Source organism: Oryzias latipes, chromosome 23 (assembly GCF_002234675.1).
Source record: "Oryzias latipes chromosome 23, ASM223467v1".
Taxonomy (NCBI): Eukaryota; Metazoa; Chordata; class Actinopteri; order Beloniformes; family Adrianichthyidae; genus Oryzias; species Oryzias latipes.
Genome location: NC_019881.2, coordinates 23,049,593 through 23,074,853, shown reverse-complemented (window position 1 = coordinate 23,074,853; position 25,261 = coordinate 23,049,593). Strand labels below are relative to the sequence as shown.

At 45.5% G+C, this 25,261-nt stretch overlaps 1 protein-coding gene across 1 annotated transcript; it reads left to right on the top strand.

Moving 5' to 3' along the window:
- The first annotated feature begins 803 nt into the window (after positions 1-803).
- Positions 804-24,278, top strand: ptprr (protein tyrosine phosphatase, receptor type R). The gene is made up of 14 exons (XM_023952225.1): positions 804-1,070; positions 4,174-4,439; positions 12,769-12,876; positions 14,420-14,533; positions 14,600-14,709; positions 14,788-14,904; positions 17,557-17,746; positions 18,630-18,714; positions 19,240-19,319; positions 19,679-19,816; positions 19,894-20,004; positions 20,077-20,234; positions 20,306-20,419; positions 21,016-24,278. The coding sequence occupies exons 1-14, from the start codon at positions 1,025-1,027 to the stop codon at positions 21,107-21,109; spliced, it is 1,731 nt and encodes a 576-aa protein (XP_023807993.1). The 5' UTR covers positions 804-1,024; the 3' UTR covers positions 21,110-24,278.
- Positions 24,279-25,261: the final 983 nt, after the last annotated feature.

The following is a 25,261-nucleotide window of genomic DNA, read 5'->3' as shown; positions in this document are numbered from 1 at the left end:
TGTTTAAAAAAACATCTTCATTCAAAAAAAAAAAATCTAAATTTCTGTCTTTAAAGTAGTAAACAGGGTTAAAAGTGAACATGAGATGCTTTTAGGTAGAGAAAGACAAATCACAAAAGAGAAAAGTAGATGTTTCCAATTTAACACTAAACTTAGAAAAGATGTATTTGAACATTATATTATTAAGTCATATTTTTTTTATGGGATTGTTAGGAAAATGAAACATATTTTGTTTTAAGTTTTGGAACAGTTGTGTGAATATTTTGAAGTATATTTAAAACAAAAGGTGTGAAAATTCTCCTTGAAAAAACGTGGGCCTAAAAATATGAATTAAAGACAGACAGGGGCGGGGCTAGAACATTATGGGGGCGGGGGGTGGGGGGCAGAAGACGTTGGATGGGTGGGAGAACCCCAGAGTGGACGGCCGTCACAAATAAAAGGATCCAAAATACATATTTCTATTCCTTTTATTGTTTTCATTTCATTTCAAATGTTGCTTTTGTTATTTTTGTTATTGATGATTTCTTAATCTTTGTCAATAATAACAATAATATTGACTCAAAATGGGGGAGGGGGTATTTTCGCCCCTTAAAGAACAGAGTATTTTATTTTTGATCTAATATTCTCCTATCTGTTTTTATTTTATCTTAATTTAATTTATTTTTTCCAGTTTTCCTCCAAACGGCATCAACGTGAACAGACCATAGGTGGCGCTGCAGCCTCATTTAACAGATGGAAGAGACTATGCATAATGTGGAGCAGCAGTTATGACATAAATATGCTCATTTTTTCTGAATTGAAAGAATTGATCTCGTGTTGTTTCTCAGTTGAAGCTACGCCTCCTCCCATCAAACCACGCCCCTTCCCCAGAAGACTCACCGTCCTTCAGCTGATCGTTGAGCGGCCGCAGCTGTTCCTCTGCTGGACCTCCTCCACCTCCCTCCCCTCCTTCAGCCCATGTAGGCGCGCGCGCGGAGCCGGCACGCGGCCGTTCCTGCAGGCGGACCTCCGCGTGGACTCCACCATGTTCCTGCCGCTGTGGCTCCTGTGGACGCAGCTGCTGAGGCCAGGTAAGACGAAGCCTCCGAACCGGGTCCTGCTTACCCGCCTTACGGAACTGTGGTTCTGCTGAACGGACGCTTTGGGCTGTTGTCGGTGCTGCACAGAACCTGCAGGGAGGCTCCGGTCTGGAAGGTTCTGCAGGAACGGGACGCTTTTCTTTGAGCCCAGCATCCTCATCCTCACTGATGCTCCTGCAGGTTCTGAGCTCAAACGGAGCGGATCTTCAGAACCTCCAGCCCCACAGCTGAATGTAGGTCATCAGGACCCAATAGCGGTTCGGCTCAGCTCTGAACCCCCCCCCCCCCCTCCGTTTGTTTACATCATATTTCTGGTTGAGGATACGAATTTGCTGAAAGGTCGTTTAATTTCACTCTGAGGCTGCAGATGTTCAAAAACTTCACCTGTCTCTGCCCACCTGGACATTAAGCCCCTCCCACTGAACGTTTTGAAGACTCACTTTGACAAAACTTCTGTTTTTGTGATATTTTTCTGATGATGGAGGACATTCATAAAGAAAATTAAGCTACATTTGCATTTCTGAATATTGTTTTTTTAATTTGAATCGTTGTGAATCAGGAGCAGCTAAAAAATTGCAGTTTGAAAAAGATCATATTTGTGTCGTGTAAAATACGCTGGGCGGGGCCACAAGCCCCAGGCTCCTCCCTTTTTCTGATGCCTCCACTGAACACAGATCCATGAGCGTCTTTGGTTTCCTCGTCCGAACCGGAATCTTCAGAACGTCCGGACCTGGTTTGTTTGGTTTCTCCTCTCCATCGGGTTCTGGTGCAGCTTCTTTACGCTTTTCTCCCTTCAGAACTGCTTTTTCCTTGTGTCATCAGATGGATTTAGTGAAATCCTCAGCTTCATCTGTGAGATGTTGATGCTCCTCCGGAGCTGGGCCGACCCCCCCCTAACCCTCTGTCATCTATTTTGACTTTGATTAGCTGACAACTGGGGGTGAGGTTGACCTCAACCAATCACAGAACATCTAAGCACCTTCCATAGCAACAGGGATGCTGTTGCTATGGACAGAAGAAGCCAGAGGGAGGGGTTTCAGTTTCCCCCCCTTGCCGCTGCTCCTGATTGATCCCAGAGTTTGTGGTTCAGAGACGCCGTCCAGCGTTAGATTCAGGAAGCTGAAGGGTGGAGTTGAGGATCAGAAATCGGTTCCTGTGTTTGGATTATTGATGACCGAGACGACCGAAGAGATAAAGACCATCGAGACAAAAACAGCGGATTTGTAGGAAACGCTGAAAAAAAGAATAAAGTTGTAAAAACCATGTGACCTCCCGTCACAAACGCACCGCCGCCTCCGTGCCCAGACTCCACAGTGCCCCCGGTGGTGTGATGGCGTATAGACCCGAGTGCAACAAAACAGAAATCTACACAAACTCCACTCACGATGTTTTTCATCCAAACAAAAACTGGATTGCTCGTCTAATGCAGTGGTCCTCAGCTAGCAGAGCGGTACCGGTCCGTGGGACAGTTGGTACCGGGCTGCAGACAAAAGAAAACACCCCCCTACATTTGTGTAAGTTTTCTTTCTAATCTGATTTATTTTGAAAAACTACTGGATTCTCTCCACCACATCCAGCTCCTTCTTGAGTCGCTCGCCACGTGTTTAAAAACCCATGAACGACTTTCTTAAAGCGGCTGTCCGGCCGCTAAGCTGAAACCCTCAAGCTAGCACAACTGACAAAAAATAAACTTATTTGAAAACTTTGTTTTGACCGAGAAGAAGAGCCTTCAATAAAAAAAAAAACAATGCTGCATTTAACAGACAAAAAGCAGGAGTCTCTACTTCCACAGACCATAATAATCATGCAGAATATTCAGCATCCACTTGTCTAATGTTACCAGGATGCTGCTAATAAAGTTATTCAACCGGTGGATTCATGCTTATGATTATATTTAGAAAATACCAGTTTTAGTGACGGATTTTTGTATTTATGCGTCGCACCTTAAAATTTGGACGAGGCTGAATTTGACGTCAGATTTTTTTGCTTCCAACTTGACGGGTGTGAATCTAAACCAGAGTGGAAAGGTTACTACGGGAAATCTGAACACGGTTGGTGACCTCTGATCCGATGAACTGGAGACGGACTTGATGTTTGTTCACGGGGTTCACTTACTTAAGCAGCTGCTGTTTTACTGATCATGGCTTCACTCTGGAAACGGAGAAGAGGAAAAGGTTTCAGGTGTGGATCAACCGCCGTCGTCTGTCAGGATGAGAGAACGACGTCCGTCTGCAGAGTCTAGACGTTGAAACGCTTCAAAAAAGACGATTAAAAAAAGCAGCCCAGACACCATGAGTCAACTTCCAGATGTCACATGGATGAAAGAGAATCTGACGGCTAAACCGGTTCTGCCGGACCCGGTTGGGTGGGTTCTGTCTGTTTCCAGGTTTCCCTCTGAGCCTGATGGAAGCTGAGATGCTCTGATCTCTGCCTCCAGGACTCCTGAGGAGGCGTCAACGCCTTCTGTCTTTGTTTCTTCAAGGTCCGCTCTGAGTTGACTGTAGAATGGATCTGGCTTTCTAAAAGAACTACATTCCCCACAGTAGAACCACAGCTGGTCCGTAGGGAGCTAGAACACCTGAAGAAAACCTGGAGGTCGTATCTGAACAGGATACGTCTCTAGAGCAGCGGTGTCCAAATTCAGGCCTGGAGGGCCGCTGTCCTTCATGTTTTCCCACCATCCTTCCATTGAAGCTCCTTATTGGCTAAACACACCTGATCCAGGTAATCAGCAGCAGATGAGGCAGTGAGGCTGGAGATCTAGACGTTGTCAGAATGTTGCTGACAAACTGCATGAACCTCCTGATGACCAGGAATGTAAAAGTGTCCTCATTTCTAAACCGGAATATCTCCAAACCATTACAGACTACTGAATGACCTCCTTTTGGGACCTACAGGGCTTTTTAATGATACTAAATGTGAAGGGGGGGGCTCTGGGAATTGTAGTTCTTAGCAGACTTGAGCAAATATTTACTTTTTCTCTGGTAGTCAGTAAACTGAGAAACTGTTTAGATCGGAGTCATCGTTGAGAAACTCCGGAAACGTGTTCAAATCTTCTTCAGAAACTGAACTAGCTGCTCCTTCTGTTCCTCAGGATGTTCCACAGGTGATCTGCTTCCTACCCAGCATCCCCAGCGCATCTCTCTGTACCCCCACCAAAATGCGGAGGCCCTGGCAGGGCTCCACCGCCATCACCGGCGGCATTCCTCCAGGTTGGCCAAAGCGACGCTGGCCGGCCTCTCCGAGACTCACTTCCGTCAGGAACCCGACAGCCGGTGGAGCGGACACCTGCTGGCGCGGCTGCACCGCCTGGACACGCCGGAGCCGGCCACCGCGTCTGCCCGACAGCTGGTCACCATGGTGAGTGGGCACAAACACAGCGACGCCATTTTCCATCAGTGGAGCCGCCAGGAGTCACAGCTGGTGGTTGGATTCTTGTTGTCGGCAGGTCGGCGTGTCGCGGTGGGAGGGGGCGTGTCCTGTTCCCTCACATGCAGAAGTGAAATGTTGATGGACAGAGCCTGGAACCGCTCTTTTGTCAATCAGGAAGTAAAAACGGGGACTACTCGCCTGCGTTAGGAGCAGTTTCATTAACTGCATGAATAACACGATGCAGTTTCAGGACTAGACGTTCTTAGATTCTGTTTTCTGAGGTGGAGGAAGAACCTTCTGGTTCTGGAGCCGAGCTGTGGGTAAACAGGAGATCTTTTTACTGTGGAACTTGGAACCAGCAGACCATAGTCGTCGTAGCACCAGGTGGCTGCTCCGCATTAGCTTACCAGCCTTTAGAAAGTCTGTTTTTTAGCGCCCTCTGCTGGCTGTCCTAACTTTACAGACGCCACTTATGGCCAGAAAGATCCCACCCTCCCTGAATGTTCAGGACGGGATCCCTGAGGGCTAGATGGATCCAGGTTTCGGTAGGAGGCCGGGATAGGCTCCAGCAGCCCTGTGACCCCGAAAGGGAAGAAGATGAATGAATGAAGAACTTTCTGTTTCAGAGTTTGAATCCTGCGTTCTCGACCGTCTGACACGGTTTGCAGGAATTCTTCTTCATTTTCAGACGTTTAAAAAAATATATCATTTATAACCCAACATGTCATCCTGTCAACACGTTGAGCTCATTTGTGGTTTAACTTCAGGCTGATTTCTGCTGCAGGACAGAAATATCTGGACGCTGTTGTTGGAATCCTCTCAAAGATGACAGTTACTGCCCCCCCCAGCTGTTAGAAAACCGGAGGTCTGGGGTCACAAAAAAAACCAGACAGCCAGTGGATGTTTGACGAAGCAGACCGATCCATCTCCAGCAGCGAATGTGGGATGCTGCACTCTGTTACCACGGAAACGTTAATCATGAATGTGCGAGTCAGAGACCCACTTAGCTGCACAATGGGTGGTTGTGTAACTCTTAGATAAACAGCAGTGACCTTCAGGGGGACGCTGGGAGGCGGCTGTGCTGCTGCGTCTCCACGGTTCTGCACAAACGGATTTGAGGATCTCACACGATCATCCTCTGCTCCAGAATCAGCCGTTGGAAAGCAGGAGTGAATTCAGAAAGATGGATTTGTTCTTCAGTCGGTATCAAAGTGAGGAGAACAGGGGGGCAGGAGGATTACAGACGGTTATTTGACAGCAGATCTGCTTCCAAATGTTAAACTTCATGCTTCATCTGCTCAAACACTCGCCGTCCTCTGCCAAAATAGTGAGGAACTGCCACCACAGATGCATTGTGGGAGTGGAAGCAATCTGGAGAAATCCTCAGAGGAAACAGAATGCAGACGGTTTATGGGCTGGCGGTCTGTTCTGCTTCTTTTCGGTCTGCGGGTTCTCCCAGGTCACGCTGCTTCTTCTGCAGAGACGTCATTGAAATGGAAGAACCATCTGTTTCCTGATTTATGAAGAGGATAAATGAGAACGTGTGAAAAATCAGCAAAAGTCCAAAGAAAAACCCGTCAAACACTCAGATCACAAAGAACCTGGGGAGTTTCAATGATCTTTCTGGTTCCCTTCCCATTCTTTGTTCTCCGTTAATCCACATACCTGACGCAGCTCTGAGCGAACCGTTTAGGAGAAAAACAAACCCTCGTCATCGGCATACGTGATTGTTCTTCACTGGTTCAAACTGAGCCTCTGAAGATTCCTTTGATCCATTTTCTTATCTCTCCTCATGTCTTCTAGGACGTATTTTGGATCTGAATCTACTTCACTAGTTTGGGTTTTGGTTTGATATTTATTTCTGCAAAAACTGGGCTAAAACGGCTCATTTCTGTCTGTAACCTGTAGAAAGCTCCGTTCAGACGTTCATTTGTTTAGTTGTAGAGCCATTCCAGTATTACACCAGAAAGGATGCTGATGCAGTGATGTGTAAAGGGGCGGAGCTATTGTGTATCCCCCAGATGGTCCTCAACCCCCCCCCCCCCCCTTCTTTTCATGACATCACATTTGTGCCTCCAAGTCACGGCTGTGTCGGCGTGACCTTTCCTCTCTTGTCAGCCTCCCATCGTGTGAGCTGGTGGGTGCACGGAAACTCTGCTGTCGTCATGGCAACAGCGGTCTGAGTCTAGGGGTGTTTTTAGGTCATGGTCATGTCCGGAGAATTCCTGCAGGCGGCGCCTCGCAGATGAAAACGTTGAAACGATCCGATCTTCTGTTTTTAAAGGAAGTTCTGAGGTTTTGAGTTGAAGAACCTTCTCTATAAACCAGTTCTGGCCCAGTTCTGGTGTCCAGCTGTGAGGAACCATCACACCAGAGTGTTGAGTGTGGTAAACACTGGCCGAGAATCGAACCTGTGTGTTTGTTTGAAAAGTCGAACCTGGGGAGAAACTGGACAGTTTTACAGTCGAGATATATTTTCAGTCCAAAAAACATTTCTAAAAAAAAATATATATATATATATATATTTTTTTAAATGGTGATAAATCATGAAAACCGTCCAAATCCAAAATGTCAAAGATAAAAGCTTCATTAACAACACAGCACAGAAATTAATCTGCTGAGTTATTTCTAAGTCATGGAAGCAGAAGTGAGAACCGACTGCTCCGTTTTCAAAATGGGGATTATTCTCCAGATTAGCTGCTTCAAAGCTGGAAATCATCTGAGACGATCTGGAACCTTCTCTTGTTTTTTCACCTCAGATTATTTCGTCTTAAATCCATCGAAGCTCAAAGCGTCTGATCCGTGAACGCCCGAGACTCCTCAGAGGAAACCACACGAGCGTGAGCGATCTGAGCTCCTGTGGGGCGCTCATTCAGCCGTGGCGTTGGGGTGTGACGTCACCGAACTGACCGCTGCACGTGCGTGCTCGTTTCCTCCTCGCCATGAAGCAAAAGCGGAGGTGACGGCCCACGTCCGTCAAACAGATTAATTCAGAAAACCTTTAGTTTTCACCAAACGATCACTAGATTCAATCACTGACTGTAGATGAGAACTGGACTGAGTGACCCCGCCCCCCTGGAGTTCCCATAGACGTCTATAGAGAAATAAACAGCTGTTACTCCGTCATTCTATTGGTTAGAAGAACCGACAGGCCGCATTGAAATACATAGGAAACCTGAACGCAAAAACTTCTATATTGTTTCTGCTTCGTTTCATTATTTTTCGCTACTTCTCATTTCTAACGGATCTGTTGATCAGAAATTTGACTCCCGCCACATACCGGAAAAACTCACCAAAATTGGCACACACCTTGGATAAATTAAAAATGGATTTTTGGCAAAGAGAACGTCACCCACCCCCCCCCCCCCCCCAAAAAAAAAGACAATGACATCACGGCGAGCGATCTCATAAAAAAAAATGAATGGGCCGAAAATCGCTTTTGGGGCCAAAAAATAAAAATATTTGAAAATACAGTTACAAAACCAAAGCACGCGTGTCAGGGATATCCCAAAGAAGTTTTGTAATCATTATGGGATAGCCACATGACCTACGGCTTGGCGGCCATTTTGTGGCGAACTCTGAGAAAAGGCGATTTTCCTGTTTTTTGACGATATGGGAAAACAACACTTTTGTTTTTGCGATTTTCACAAAATCGCACAAACATGCCGCAAGCTTGAGTCTACAACCACCAAAGAAGTTTCGTCAACCTTTGACCTTGGGACGAGGCGGCTATCTATAAAAAACAAAAGTAACAGATACAAACGAAAACTCGTCCTAGGGATTTTTATCAATTATCTTGAAACTTCTCGGGCACCAATGGCAAGCTACTGTGGACACAATTTTGGAATTAGAAGTTGTAGATTTTGAACGGCGTGCGCGTGGCGAATTCCCAACTGTTGCAATTTTAGCTAGCTCGCAAATGTCGTGAAAATGAAATATGCGATTCCCTGGCAACGCTGAACAAAACAATGTAACATACAACAAGATTGATAAAGGAATGTGAGCGTGGCAAGCAAACAACGGTCGCAAAAAAAAGTGCTGACTCAGCAAACAAAACAAAAAAATTCATTTGTTTTGTTTTGATTTGGCTAACGAAACCGATATAACCTTGTCGGGGATAACCAAACAAAGTTTTGAAATCATTACTGGATGTCGACACGACCCACAGTTTGGCGGCCATTTTGTGCCAAAATCTGCGATTTCGCAATTTTCCCGTTTTTTTTCTCAGCAATTTTCAAGAAATCTAACGCACATGTCGCTAGCGTAAGTCTTCAATCACCTATGGAGTTTCGTCGACCTTTGATGTTGGGAAAAGGCCGCTATCTTTATTTTTTTTTATAAAAAACACCTTTACTACTGGATACAAACGTAAACTTGTCATTGGGATTTTTATCAGTCGTCTCGAAATTTCTCGGGCATCAATGGCAAGCTAATTTGGACAAAATGTTGGAATTAAAAGTTGTAAATTGTCAATGGTGTGGGCGTGGCGAGCTAGCAAATGTGGTGCACTGTTATAACTTGTTTTTTAATGGAATGCTGTGAAACTTGAATGGATGCATCCAAGGCTACAACTGAACATATTGAAAAATACTGGATATGGACATATAAGGAATGTGTTCGTGGTTAGTAAAAAACCTGTGTTGCTTAATATAAAGGTGGGCGGTGGTGTTGCATAGAGGTGGGCCATGAGTGCGGCGGGGGTGTGTAGTGGTGGGCATGTATGGCGGGTAGCGCCTGTGGGCCATACAACGCCACTTGCGGCTTTAATTATTTCTGTACTTCATGTCATAAACTGACCATTGAGATGCCTGAATGAAAGTAGGCGGAGCCTGCTTGCTTACATGTCCAAAACGTTTGACAGAGTTTGTGCAGCCATCCTTTTAAGTGTTTAAAGTGCGGCCTTTCAACAAGCTCACTCCTGATTGTTGAGAGGGGTTGCCATGGAAATGATGACTCAGACCGACTCGGGCCAATCGCTACCTACTGACGACGTCTGGTTCCAACATGGCGGCGTCTTTATAGCGAGAAAAAATGGCGACTGAGTTGACTTAATTTCTGCTTTTCAGTGATGAAAGCCAGGCAAGGAAAAAATCCCTGAACTTTTCTTTGAGCGATATGGCGGCGCGGAGTGAAACATTTGAAAAATACATGGTCTTGGATGAATTCTGGTACATTCTGGCAGCTAGTTATTCACTTCTTAATCAAGAAACTAAGACTAATTGGAGCATCATGATTTGTCACTCAAACCCCTAGTTTGACTGCCATTAAGGACTTGCTGGTCCTAAAAAAGAATTTGGATAATTGCTAAAAGTAACACAATCCTACAATCTAAGCTTTTCCTTAAAGCTACAAAACATACAATTGCTAAAATATATTAACATCATAAAAATATGTCGGATAATATGCACTACTAGTATATTTCATTTTCATCTGCATCTTTGAGTCCAACTGCAGTGAGTTTTGATTAATGTGGTTGGTTATTCTGCAGTCAGACCAAGAAAATCTACAAGGGGGGGGGGGGGGTTCTCCTGGTCAATGGGGCACTGATCAAAGAAATAAAGATCCCAGACCATATTAAACAAACTACTACAAACGGTACATACAAACCATTCACAGACTTGACATAAATGGCAATTTCAAACAATGTATAAGACAGTTAGCATGTTTTAATCTCTGCATAAATTCCACCGTAACTAATTGCATTAGAACGGCTGAGAGGGAAATTCTGAACAACACAAATTGTACACACCTCCAACATTTGTCTTGTGAATCTGTACCATGAAAAGAAAACGCCATATTTGTCTTTTTCCTCCAGCCAAGAAACACTTAAATTTGTTTTTTATCGTCTTCTCACAACTGAGGTCGTGACCACGCTCAATAATGACGATGCCCGCCATTATTTTAACACAAATTTGACCGCAAACTCTTCAGATTTGTTTGTGAAAGTTTAGCGTGGGTCCGCCATTTTTGGTCTCTAGGGAATCCGTCACGCTGACCACGTGGTGCAGACGGAGCCAATCAGAGCCGTCGACGCATCCGAAAGCAACTCAAACGTCCTGTCATCGGTCAATTAGGTTGGGAAGACGACGACAGAGATGGAGAAATATCAAAAACAAAGCTAAAATCCGCCGATTTCAGACAACTTTTTTCATCCGGAAAGCGATTTGTCTGTAGAGATCAGGTCTTTATTTCCCGGAAGGTACGATTGGTTTGCTCAAAAACCTGGATTTCGGGGAATTCCTGGAAGACTTTCATCACTGGCTTTTAGCTCGAGCTCATTAGCTGATTAGACACTTTAGCCCCACACCATCACACTACCACCGCCATGCTGCACTGCAGTGGGAGACTTTCAAAGAGTTTGCAGCAAAAGAGACTCGTCTTTCTTCGCTCACACTTCGTCCTTTAGACTTAGACGTGTTGCTGTTGAAATCCTGAACCTGAATCCTGGGCATCAGGCAGGTTTGAGATCACATGAGATGAATTTATGTTTCAAATATTTGACCTGAATCCTGTTGGTGTTTTTTTACTCTGAAAATATTTCCTCATGGAGACGTTTCCTCTGTTAATTTAAAGTTTACCTGGAGTGGAAACCAAATGGAATAATAAAAATGTTCGTTTATACATAAATCCATTCATCTAATAAACGAACTAAGAAGAGCTGAGCACGGACCCCCCCCTCCACTTACCTTTATTTATGTGACAGATATTGAGCCACAGGAAGCCCCTCCCTCTGACTCTCAGGCTAATTACTGCTCCTGCGTGAGCGTACATGAGAGCATGCACGTGTGCGTGCGCTGGACAGAAATAGCTGCTGATCCTGACAGGAAGCAGTGGGATAAGGGTATTACCTGCTACACAGCCAATCAGGTGGCAGGTTGAGTTCCTCCAAGCTGTAAGCCAATCAGAGATCACAGAACAACCAGATCAGGAAATGGAGCGAGAAGTCCCTGAGCTGTGACTGACAGGCACCCCCCTCCCCCCGGTTACAGTTGATTCAGAGAGAAAGCAGCTTGGTGGACGAGGAGGACCAGCTGTGCGAGAACGTCTGCTGGTAAGATCTTCCTGCTTCGTCCTCTTCTGTCTGTGAAACGAGTCTTCATTTGCTGGAGTTCAGATGTGATCCGGTGATCTGCAGAGACGCCGGATTACTGCGGGTTTGAGCAGAACGGAACCAAACGGAACCAAATGGGATGAAACGTCAGAACTTGCAGGATTTAAATCCCTTTTTTTGCCTGAACTGCCAGACTTTGGTTGAAACTCGGTTTTCCTTCAGCTTAAGGACAGACAGGAGCGTGGGGGGGGGGCACCTGTCACAGGTCTGGCTGTTCCATCTCCACTGTAATGGGGGGGCAGATGATGCTTCATAATAACATCAGCGACGTGAACTCGACCAGTCGCTGCTGCTGATTGAATTAGGAGCCTGCACAACACAAACGCACACATTTACACAAACATTGTGTGTCTGTGCTCTGTTTGTTTCTTCTAACTTTATTTAAAGGAAAATCCTTTTTTCCGTTTTAGTTTGTTTCACAAACTTTATTTGATTATTTGATTTATTTTCTTTCTGGATGGAAATTTGGTTTTAATCCTGAACGGGTTTCTGTTCCGGTTTGTTTCTGGTTAATCTGGTTTCAGATCATTTTTGTTCTCTTCTTCATCAAACGTTGATGTGGATCAGAACTGTTCTGTCTGGACTTCAGGAGGACCGGCAGCATCTTTTTTGGCGTCACAGCTTCTCTTGCTTGAGCTTGAGGCAGCAGCAGGAAGAAACGTCCCAAACTCCTGGGAAAGTCTCAGATGAAGAAGATTCTTCTGGCTCCTCCTCCTCCTCCTCCTCCTCTTCCGTGGAGCTTCTGTGTTCCTGATGGGCTGGAATTCTTCTCCTGTTCCTTAAGTCTGAGCTGGATCCCACAGAGCTTCATCGTCCTCCTCCTCCTCATCCTCGTCATGGCAGCAGATTCTTTTATTTTGGGATTGGATCTTTTCCTCCGTGTCAGTGACGATCAGACCCTTGTTGCAGTTTCTCGGGTCAAAGAAAAAGGTTATCGCTTCATTCTGGTCCATCAAGCGGTCCGGTCCGGTTCTTGGTGTTTGTACCGGATGTAAAGGCGGATGCGTCTCAGGGTTTTAAAACTTCTCTGCTTCAGGAGATCTCAGAGCTTTCCTACACTCCTCCAGACGTCTCAGTCGGAAAGCTTCAGTGAAATCTTGTTTTTTTTGTGTTCCAGGTTGTAAAAGTAGAACTTTGCTGATCTGAACCGGAGATCCAAAGAACCTGGTTCTAGCTGAAATGTTCTGATTTGTTCTGGTTCCTCAGAAGAATGTCCTGCAGGCCGAGCAGACGGATCCCGTTTGGAGCAGAGACGGTCTCTACGCCGTCGTCCTCTTCTTCACGGTCTTCTTCATCGTTGTCACCTGCTTGATGGTGAGTCGCAGCTCCGTCGGTTCGGATCGGCGCTCCGTTTCACTGCAGTCGGTTTCATTTAGAGCAGGATAGCCACAACGACGTTTGCAGAAGGGAAACAAGCACAGAGCTCCGCCCCTAAAGCAGCAACAGACCCCCCCGAAGTTTAAAACCTGATTTTCAAAATAAAAGAAGTAAAAGCTTCTGCAAAGCAAAAACGACCGAGTAGTTTCAGATACATAAATAAGAATTGAATGTAATGCAATCATTTATGAGGCAAAAACTAAATGACTGTATTGAATTCTTCCTCAGAACATCTGAGTCTTGTTTATAGCGTTGGACAGAAGGAGCAGCGGGTTTGATCAGTTCAAACATTTACATTTGATTTAGAAGAAAAACACAGAAGACGACCTGATGAACAAACTCCTGAACATCTGGAAATGTTATCCAGGAGGAAGAGGATGAAGAGGCTGGATCTTCACCCAAAAGTTTCTCCTGAATTAAAACAAACTTCAGGATTTAAAGAACAAGACAATGAGACCGTTTTGCAGCAAAATTAAACATTAAACAGCTTTTATCAATCTATTTGTTACGTTGATCTCATAATTGTCTTTTATATTTGGATGTTTCCTCATCAGACATTAAAAACCGTTTTTGTCTTTGTGAAAAAAATTGAAATTCAGTTTTAATTGTTCTCCAGCTGAAGCTGCTGCCTTCATGTTTATGGATTCACCTCATCAGAAATGGACGATGATGCTGGAAGTTTAACTACTGAATCTTCTAAATGCAGTTTTTATAAATCATAGTAAACAGACAAAAAGAGTTTTTCTTTTTGTTTCTTTATCCCTTTTGTCCACATGAGGGCGCTGCTGCACAGAATCCTGAATGTTTCCATCAGCTCCACTTTAAAAGCCTGAAGGAACCGCAGACGGATGAACTCATTAAACTGCTCTGTTGTTTCAATTTAAAATAATAAAAAATGGATGATGTTTAGTTGGCAACGCTTTCTTTTACAGGACAGTACTTACAGTGTACTTAAGTGGTATTTACATGGTACTTATTGTGTAACTACTGAGTATTTACATGGTACTTTTTGTGTCTACTCTGTACTAACATGGTACTTGCTGTGTATTTATGTGGTACTATTAAGTTCATACTTATGTGGTACATACTGGGTACTTGTAACATACTTGCTGGGTATTTACATATTGTGCAAAGGTGTCTTTTGTGGTACTTACCACATGTAAGAACAAGGTAAGTACAAATAAAATACCTTGAATTTAAGTCTGCACTCATATGTTTCATGGTATTTACCACAGAAACTACCCCTCAAGTACAATGAAACTGGACTGTAAAAGAAAGTCAGCCCTATTTCCACTCTGTTACATGGTACCTTCAGTACCAAGTAATAGAAAGATGATGCACTGTAAAAGAAAGCATTAGTTTAGGAAATTTCCTTGTTTCTAGTTTTCACAAGCTTTTATTTTGAAGCTTCCTGTTTGTGTTTTTTTCAGAATGCTGCTCGATCAGATTAATCACAAACTGTTTTCCTCCTTTTGTTCAGGTTCTATATCGAACAAAAGAAGTTTCTGAGAGGCAGCGTAAAGCTCCGCCCCCTGTGGTCCACCAGAGCAAACCCGCCCCCCTGGACCCGGTCCGGAGGTCCAAGGGTACCAAGGTCTGCAGGTTTGCTGAAGCAGGTTGCTCCCCAGGAAAGGCAGAGACTGTGACTCTTGTTCTGCAGGGCGTCACATCAGGCAGCATGGTCCAGATCGATCCTCCGCCACCTGTAGCCACACCCACTTACCAGCAGCAGCAAGTCCCAGCCTGCCGCCGCCTCGCCCCGCTGCCCAGGTGAGGGTGCAGGTGAAAATCCAGGATGTTCTGACTCCCATCTGTCTGTAACCTCAACAGTTGTTTGCTTGTGTTTAGCCCCGCCCCTGTCATAAACGGCGACGACGCCCACCTGACCCAGGTGGCTTCCAGTAACGAGCTGAAGCCGTGCCCCTCCCCCTTCAGGATGAAACCTGCTGCAGGTCTGCAGGAAAGGTGAGCGCAGACGGGTTCTGTCTGGAACCCAGACGGGTTCTGCAGAATTTGAAGAACAGGCAGGAAATTTCCCTTTTGGGACGAAACCTTTAAGGTTGACTGGAATGAGGTCCGAGGTTCTGCATTTCTTCCTTCAGAACTTCTCCTTTAACCCTGAATCGGTGTTTCTGTCAGAACCACAGTTGGGCCTGAAGATCATCTGCCTCCAGCAGCAGCTTCTCAGTTCAAACTGCTGGAGGGAAGATTCCGCTCTGAATGATCAGAACCAGCAGAATTTGGACCAGAACCTGACAGAAGTGGGTTGTCTGCAGCCACGACAGAAACATCTTCCCTCTCTGAGTGTTTTGGTTCTGGATCACTGTAACGGTGCAAAGAAGCAGAAGCCGGACCTCCAGCCGTGGGAACCGGAGGAGCCCGCGGGCCGTGTTCTGATGGAAACCTTCAGGAAGAGCGTCTGTTTGGACCTCTAACCTGTGATTGTCGAGCAGCCAGGTGCCGGCGAGAGGACGTGCTGCTGAGCCACGAGCTCCACGTTCTTCCTTCACATGCAGAAAGAACAGACATGAAAGGGTCTGAGGCTCCGCCTCCACGCAGACATGAGGCGGCGCCGTCTGAAGGCGAAAACCCCAAAACTGAAACCATCTGACCCCCAGACTCTGGAGAAACTGCAGAGATGAGACCAATTTCAGAGTAAAAGCTCCTGAATGCATAAAAAGGACATTTCCGTGCTGCTGGTGTGATGGCTGATATTATGGGATGTCCTTTCTGAAAATGGGGGAGGGGTTAGTTGCTGATCAAACGACCTGCAGTTGCTGCTCGTTTCGGAGCAGTTTTAAATTCTTTCATGCTTTTTTTTAATTCACAGTTTTTGATGCGTAACTCCCATAAAATGATTTTTATTTTTTCCAAAAGTTTTCAGAATAAAGCTTCAGGAAGAATACACATTAGATTAGTGTTTTCAGTTTCCGCAGAATTCAGGGTGTCTTTCTCTATCTAGCCAGCAGGTTGAAACCTCACGTCTCCCCCAATAGCCTGAATGTTGCCACGGTGGGCGGAGCAAAAACCCGTCCTCGTTCACCTCTGGCGCCGTCAAAGAGGCTGCATCCAGTTTTTTAGTTTTACTTTGTAGTTTAGATGTTTGTTGGAACTTTTCTTTGTGGTTCTCCGTGTTTTCTCTGTGAAATCCTTAAGCAGTTTGAAAAGCGGCTGATTTGGAAGAACTTCTCACGTTTATCAGTTTCTCATCATCTTATCCGCCTAATCGCAAAAACAAGACTCAACAAAGATCGTTTGATGGCGAAGACTCAGCAGCAGCAGCCGCCGCCGCCTCACGATTAATGACCTTCTCTCCTCACGTCTCGCCAACAATGGGAGGCGGCGTGTTAAAGAACAGAGATTATGCAACTCTGATTATGTCAAAATAAACCTTCTGCATGACACCTGAGGGAACAAAAGGTCTCTGCTAACACGATCTTATCGCTGGCACGTCTGAGAACTGCAGGAAGTGGGGTTCTGACCCGCGGGCCGGCAGGCCAGATGGACTCGATAAGAGCCGAGTTCCTGATTACATGAAGACCAGCGTCGGAGCGCAGGAGTCCAGAGGAGCTGATTAACGGAAGTGTCGGTTCAAACGCTCCTGTGACCCAGAAAAAGATCCTCTGCTCCTGTGGAGTTCTGGTCATGTGACCTCGGCGCCACGGATGGACCCGGGAACACGCAGGAACCTCAACGGGCGTTTGGAGAACAGAATAAATCAGAACATTCTGTCTGAAGGTTTAAAGTCATGTCCTTTCACTGAGGTCTCAGCTTGAATTGTTTTGTGTTCTTTTGTCGTCACGTTTCATTTCTTCAGCTTCTGCGGTTCGACTCTGCAGTTTGTGGTGAATTTAGGTTTTTCCAGCTTGAATTCTGATGAATCTTCTCAGTCTAACGGCCTGCAGACGTTCCAGGATTCGGTTCTCTGGCTGGACGTGAAGTTCATTTTCTGAGACGTTCTTTTCGTCTTAGAACTTGAACATCATCTTGACTTCAGACTGGGTTCTGTTTATTCTAGTTATGTCTCTGTTGTTCTGCCGTTTGTCCTGGTTCTGTTCTTCCTGTCTTCTCCTGGAACCATGAACCTTCTACAGTTTGTCGTCGTTCGCTCCTCTCAGAAAAGCAAGCATCTTTCTCTCCGCCTCCTGCTTTATCTACAGCTCCGTGCTTTTCCGCCGCTCGTCCAAACACTCGGACGCCATTTTGTTCTTTTTTCCGTGGGGGGGGGCAGGTTTCTGAAGGAAGATTTGAGGCTCAGGAGTGAGAACAGGATGTTTTCCTCGGTGTCTGTGTCTCTGCCGCGTCTGTCGGCGTGAGCGCTTTCCACGCTGGATTCCAGCCAATCAGCAATCAGAGCGGGAACCAGCATCCTGGAGAGGAAGCACACGTGCACGTGCACACGTGCACGCAGCTCTGCACACCTTGCTTTCTTGGAGCTCTGGGCTCATAAACAGAAAATGACATTTTCATTTTTTTAAAAGAGTTATTTTGGTGCAAAATCACTCCAGAACACAGACGACATCTCACTTGACCTTTGTGACCTTTGGGCTCCTGGTCTGAATTTGATGAACTCTGGTCTTTCTCTGGATCTTCAGCCATTGTGTTTGTTTCATCTAGACGAGGTTCAAACGTGTCTCTGGTGTTGGACATGTCTGCTCTGGGCGCGGTGGAGCCCCTCAACGTTGCCGTGGTGACCCCCAAAGAGGCGGCGGCACGGGAGTACCTGCTGTCGGCTGGACGGCCGCTGACACGGCAGCAGCTACAAGACGCGGTGAACAACACGCACACGCTTCACGTGGAGTTCGCCGTAAGTCCGATTTCCTTCAGAATTCAGTGATTTACACTTTTATCTCCTCTCTGCAATAAATCCTTTCATGTTGGGAGAATCAGTGTCACTGCCCCCTTGTGGTCATACTGGTACATTGCGACAATCAGAAAATGGACACATATTTTCATTTAAAATGAATGTTTTCCCTAAAAGGTTTTTCCCTGTGAGACATTGGAGTTGAGCCAGTGGGCAGAGTTACACTCAGGAACGTTTAGACGCTCTGGTTCTTTGCCGCGGTTATGGCGGTTTCCCACAATGCTTAGCACTGCAAAAAAATGCGTCTGGATGGCGGTGAGAAAGGAAACATGCCGGCTTCAAAAACGGCCGTTCTTGCTTCAAATTTCTGCTTTAGATGCAGAAAAATGTAAAGAGCCGCTCTACTAAAAAATGCTGTTTTTAACATCTTTTCTCATGATGAAGAAATTGAGCTTAAACTGCATTTCTGAGTTTCTTATTCTAATCGTCGTGAATCAGGGCAGAAGAAAAATGCAGCAGGAAAAAGATCCTATTTGTGACGTAGCTCCCTGCTACAAACTCTCAGCAACGTAGAGGGAATGGGGGGCGGGGTTGCTCTGTGCCAATGGTCCCGCCCACAACATGAAGGTGGATTTCTATTAAACTCCTGCCGCTCTGCAGAAACTATGTCCTAGAAAACGCACAGGTTTTTAGATTTTGGCTATTTCTTTCCAAAAACGCTGGGTTCAGGAATTCTGACACGGAGCTGAACTTGCTCCCGTTTTCACGTTCAAACATTTTCCTGCAGCATTAAGGATCCAGAAGTTCTGTGGGGTGGGGGTGGTGATGGGATTGGGGGGGGGGGGGGCAGCTCTGCCGCATAACCATCGTCTTTGTTTCCCTCCAGGAAATTCCAATGAATTTCATCGATCCCAAGGAGCTGGACGTTCCCAACCATGGGACCAAGAACAGATACAAGACCATTCTGCCCAGTGAGTACCTGCAGAGACACGCCCCCATCTGCCCCACTCAGGCAGGAAGGGGGGGTCAAAGGTGATCCCTGCACCTCCTCTCCACCTGAACATTGTTCCTCCTGGCGGCACGTTCTCCTTCAGCCGTTATGTAACGCCATTTTCAGGGGGGCACTCCTGTTTTTCTGAGGTGGATTTTGTCAGACAAGAATTCTGTCTGACCTGTTTTAAGGAGGATTTCCTTTTAAATCTTGTGATAAAATGTTTTCCTGTGAGGAGAAACTGAAGGATTTGTGCAGAAAATGTGCGGTCTTAAGGAAAACGTGTAAAAAGATTCATTAATGCTTTATTGAAATGATTCATATTGTTAGCTTTAAGTTTTCAGTGAAGTCGTTTTCTCAGGTGATGAATGAATCCATCACTGGGGTTTGGTAAAAATGCTGCACATGTTTCTGTTGGCGTCTCCTCTGATTATTCTGGAAGTTTTGGTTTCATCCAGACGTGCTGGAAGCAGAAAACCGCCTCACGCTTTCTTTCCTCCTGTAGATCCTCATTCCAGAGTGATTCTGAAGACCAAGAGCGGCAACGACCTCCTGAGCTCCTACATCAACGCCAACTACATCCGGGTACATTTTTACGCCGAGTCGGCTTCAGATTCTTTCATATGTGAGATCAGGAGCTTCTGTGTCTTTGGGAGGTCAGGAGAGCAGAGACTCTGTTGGAGGATGTGGTTCTGCTCCTGGTGGTGTTGGCCTACAGCTTGTTTAGAAAGATGCATTTTTTTCGTAAATGTCCTTATGTTGTTTAATGTTCTAGCCCCGCCCCTCTCTGAAAAAAGCTGAAAATGTTAAAGGCAAGTGGCGGTTCCAGAGCTCTGGGAAAGTGTCCTTTGGGTCGCGGTGACCGTCTTTTCTGCCAGGAAACTGTCGCCTATCAGGGAGCCCCGCCTCTTCTGAACTCCTCCATCTTGTTGCTCCTCCCCCAGGGTTACTTGGGTGACAGCAAAGCCTTCATTGCCACGCAGGGCCCCATGGTGAACACGGTGAACGACTTCTGGCAGATGGCGTGGCAGGAGGAGGCGCCCGTCATCGTCATGATCACCAAACTGAAGGAAAAGAACGAGGTGACTGTTGATCCCTCCTGGTCCCACGCCGCCCTGAACTGCAGGTTTTTCACTGAACGCTCCTGCTGTCTCTGCAGAAATGTGTTCTGTACTGGCCAGAGAAGAGGGGCATCTACGGGAGGGTGGAGGTGTTGGTGAACGCCGTCAGGGAGTGTGAACACTACACCACCCGCAGCCTCACGCTCAAGGTTGTTTTTGCTTCGGTTCAGATGAAGCTGCTGTTCGCCGTTGTGTTGGGCTGACCCTCTGTTTGTGTGCAGTGTGGGAATCAAACCCGCGTCCTGCAGCATTACTGGTACACGTCGTGGCCGGACCATAAGACCCCAGACTCGGCGCTGCCGCTGCTGCAGCTGATGGCGGACGTGGAGGCGGACAGACGTGCAGCTGCCGCCGTGGGGCCGGTCATCGTTCACTGCAGGTGCAGACACACTCCTTGACTGCCACACGCTGCTGCACAGTACTCCATTACCCAGAATGCTTTGCTTACAGTGCTGGAATTGGCCGAACGGGATGCTTCATCGCTACAACCATCGGCTGTCGACAGCTGCAGGTGGAAGGGGTGGTGGATATCCTGAGCATCACCTGCCAGCTTCGAGCCGACAGGTTTGACGTTTCCTTGTTATTTTGGGTTGTTTACCTTCTGTTGCTAGGCAACGTCCATGCAGCAACTCACACGTGTTCACACACAACGAACATGACCCGGTCTTCTCCTCAAACACCTTCAGACCTTCCACAAAAACCTCATCTGATCCCTTCAGTGTGAGGACGACCACTTGCTTTTTGCAGATGCTACTCTGGTTAGCGTTCCTCGTTAGCGCTCCTCGTTAGTGATCCTTGTTAGTGATCCTCGTTAGCGCTCCTCGTCCTCGGAGCTGCTGCGTTTTACACTCTGAAGCAGGACCAAACCTTTAAGCTCCTGCAGGAGGTTTCGAGCGCAGAACAACCGCCATAGAGGTAGAAAAAACAACCAAGCAAACAAAAACAAATGTTTTAACGTGAAAAGCTCAAACATGGAGGTCAGGTTTCTGCTGGTTGACGCCTTAACGCAAATATGCGTGAATACAAACGGAGCTGACGGAGATTCAAAGTCTGTCTTTAAATGCTTGCAGATAAAATCTTTCATGTTGAATTCCAGCAGTTACGCTGAGCTGTGGTTTTGTTTGCATCACACATGTTCTGTCGCCTCGTTGTTTGTGCAGGGGCGGTATGATCCAAACAGGGGAGCAGTACGAGTTCGTCCATCACGCCTTAAGCCTGTTCGAGGCCCGCCTGTCTGCAGAGACCAGCCAATGAGCAGTCGGGACACTCGGCAGGTATGACCGGAGCTTTGGGAGACTCGGGATGTTCTCTACGACTTTCATGGACAACAGGCTGGACTGTTGTGGGCGGAGCCAGACTGAAGGACAGAGGAACGGTATAAATCTGGAAATGGAGCGTCTCCGTTCTTCATGTCGTGGAGATGGGTGGAGAGCTTTCCTTCTCTCATTTGACTTTGGGATTGTGTTTTTGTTTTTTAAACAAAGCAGACTCTTGTGTGGCGACAGAGCTCTGATGTTTGCGTCTTTAGGGTTTGAAATAGTTTTACTGTTTCTCTGACGGCTGTTGTAAGACGACTGTTATCTGGATCCTCAGCTGATCACCTTTGACCTCTGGAGCCTGTTGAACTCCTTGGTTCCTACCGTCTTCAGGAACGTTCAAAAGCAGGGTTTACACTCAGAGGGGGGTTCAAACTTTATTCCACTCTCAAAGAAGACGTTGTTGCACAGCTTCATTACTGTCAAAACAATCATGTTTAAACTCAGAAATTCTCACGTCATGGAGTTGAGCATCAGTTTGCTGGTATTGGAACTGCTTTATTTTAATTGATGGACGTTTGCCTTTAAATATAAAACGGGTTCTAGCAGACGGTCCTGACGGAGCAGCGCTCTGGACCGGGCCGTCCTGCAGCCAATAAACCGATAGACTAAAACCGTGCCGGTCCGCGCGGCTTCACGTTACATCTGGTTTAGTTACTCAGTTTATTCTGAGTTACTGATGCCATCGCAATAAGTACCATGCTAATGTAGTATTTAGGTAAAACTGCTCACAACATGAATGTACAGCCCTCATCACTGCCAAGACCGAGAATCATGGGAGCTGTAGTTTATGAGACCAAAAGACCAAACTACAGACGGAGACGCACAACCGTCACTGAACCTTCACACAATTGTTACGCAACCATCAGTTGTTGCTAGTTTTCACCGTGGAAAGTTCAGGTGAAGAAGCGTGGGTGTTTGGTGGCGAGCTCCGCCTTTACCCGGCAGGAGCTGAGTCGGCTCCAGTGATCCCATACGGGAATGAGCTGGTATAGAAGATGGCGGGTCGAAACCCGGCCTTTTGAAACGACCACCACGCGCCAAACCTCGGTTCATTTTTAAAACGTGTTCAGTCCCTGTAAGGAAAATGGTTGAAATGCAAGTATGACAAATACATAAAACCGAAAAACCTCCAGGAGAACCTACGACTAATAAACTATAAAGAAAAAGTAGGAAAATTGTTGAGACTTTTGGACTTTTGTTTTGATAAATGCAGCAAGAATCTTTCTTTCCTGCTGCTGTTTCTGCTCCAAACTAATACTTGTTATATTCTCTTACTTTTCAGTTTTTACCCAAATTTAAAATAATTTGTCATGATAAATGGGATGTCATAGATTGTGAATGTTATTTTTCTGTCTCAGTCATTATTTACAACGTTACTACGTCTTTAGGGTCTGCAGACCTCAAAGACACGCGGTAAAGTTACTAAAACGGTTTCCACATTACAATAATAATCTAGATGTGAAATTGTCATCTGTACAAACTTTTAAAACATTTGACACACAATCTCTGCATATTTCCATCATTATAAGTTCAGAAAAAAGATGTAAAACTTTGTAAAACTGAGGGTCCACTTACCGATAACCGGCACCGTATCCAAGACCGTCTGATGCTGGAGTCCGGTTTGTTTGTCCGCTGGGATCCATCTGTTGCGTGGCCAAGGCCGGATCTACTGCTGATTCTCCACAGCTCTGATCTCAGTTATGTCCCCCCCCCCCCATGTTAAAAATATGAACCACAATGTAAACCAACTGATAGGTTAGAGGGGGGTGTCAGGACCAGATCTTCAGGGACAATACAAGCGAGAAGAAGGACCACATCTGGACTTTCCCGCCATCTGTGGAGCAGAACTCGGCTGTCGGTCAGTAAACGGGAACGCGTGTAAAAATCACGGGGCGTTGGAACGGAAGGACTTTTTAGTGTTCGGGTCATTCTTTCCACTTGTGAATCATAACAACGGGACATTTGTGGATCATCTGCCTCCCTGGTTATGGCCCACCGCCTTTTCATGCAGGATCAGAACCAGAACCCGCTGAGCATCAACCAGTGCTTCCTGTTGGGATTACTACTGACGGAAGGTTTTGCCGCCATTTCTGCATCCCTGGAAGACGCTGGTTGCAGTGGGAGGGGCACTAGTCCTGTGGTTGACAGTCTTTAGGGATTTTTTAAAGGAACCTGAAGCGGGCGGCCAGTGTTAGCGGATAGATCCCACGTTTCTGTATCCATGCAGTTAGACAGGATTGTGTGCTGACGAGAATCGAACCTTTGAGGTGTTTAGTCGTGTCCAAACGTGTTACGGTCTCTGCATTAGAAACAGTTGAGTAAAACAAGACAAATGTGTGTTGACTTATGTGTTAAGTCATGTCAGCTAACATGGATAAGCTGCTTATCTGACTCGTTTAAAGGAAAGCTGTCAGTTTTTAAGGTTTTTCAGTTAAACTTACGGCTAAATCTTTGTTTCCTCCATATGTTGGAACGTCTCACTAAGTCTGAACTTTTTTATCTAGTTTGTGTCCAGTTTCATTAAAGTACTGAGTTTCTGATTTTAAATTGGTTCCCAGGTATTTCAATAAAGGTTTTAGTGTGAATGACCTCTTTGGTTCTTCTGTTATCAGACACGGTTGTGTTTTATTCACATCCATGACGAGTTTCGACGTCCGTCGAAACTCGTCATGGATGTGAATAAAACACAACCGTGTCTGATAACAGAAGGTTTTCCAGGTATTTCGTGTTCATTGACATCATAGTGGGAAAAAAAACAGCTTTTATTTAGTTTTTGAAGAGTTATAAGCAAACTCATTTGGTGTTGATGTCCTTATGCTAAAGCGATTTAGTTTTTCTGAAACTAAAACGGCTGTTTTTCTGGCTTTTATCTTTTAAAACGTGAAAAACCGCTTCAGAAAACGGAATCTGATTTTCATGAGAGCATCCTGAAAATACAGATCAGAACACACTCGTACCAACTATGGTGTCATGTTTGCTCTGACAAACGGACCTGAATGTTGTTGTGGAGCAAAACATTTGCCACTGTAGTGCTGTTACTGTGCTGTCTGCCCACATATATACTGTAACCTGTACTCTGTGTAATAAATACTCCAAACATGAAAGCCTGGTGTCGTCTCCTTCACCGTTCATGGTTTAAGTGCGTTACAGTTCTCTGTTCTCCTGATTCTTCTGCGGTAGACGCCTCCAACGGTGTCAGGCTAGACTGATGCAGAAATGAAAGTGTTGTTCTTAGAAACTGGTCTTGGGAGAGGAGGGGTGCAGGAAGGAAGGAAGGAAGGAAAGAGGTGTGGAAACTAAATGTAGCTCAAACTCACTGAAACAAAAAGGGCTTTTAACGGGATTTTCAGCTCTCCCACACCAGTACACCATTAAATGATCTTCATAACAATCAGGAAAATGTGCTCAGCTCATAAGGAAAATAATCATGGATTTATCTGCTTTTCCAGATGCTCAAAGTTCTTCCAATGTGTCCATCATTCATTCATTCATACTAGGTGATGGTAAAAATTGCTCAAAAAATTATTTTGCACTTGAAACTACAGTGGTGGACAAAATAGTTGGTACCTCTCAGTTAAAGATGCTCACATGACTTGAAACGTTCAAAAGTAACAATAACTTAAAATGTGCCACAAAAGCCATCCAATCACAGACCTCAACCTTCATGTCCATGTCTGTGATTGGATGGCTTTTGTGGCACATTATCGCGGTGCACTGGTCTGTTTCAACTCCAGACGAGAGAATTTCTCTCGAGTAAAAACTGTTTTGTTTGCACAGAATTTTGAGTTTTAAGTGCAAAATAATTTTTGAGCACGCTTTAAGGTTTTACGCTGTTAAACATTGAGTGTTGTGCTTGGAACAATGGCATTAAAATTACTCCATTTGAATTGCTGGAGTTTTAAGTGATTTTATTTTTCTATTTTTATTTATAAAGCCAAATATTACAACAATAGTCGTCTTAGTGGGATTCATACCAGTAATTGTATAAGAACATGAAATCTGTCATAAATTACAATAGTTAATAGCTAAACTAAACAGACTATACTAAACAGACTAAACTAAACTGGGCATTCCTGCCCTTAGACCC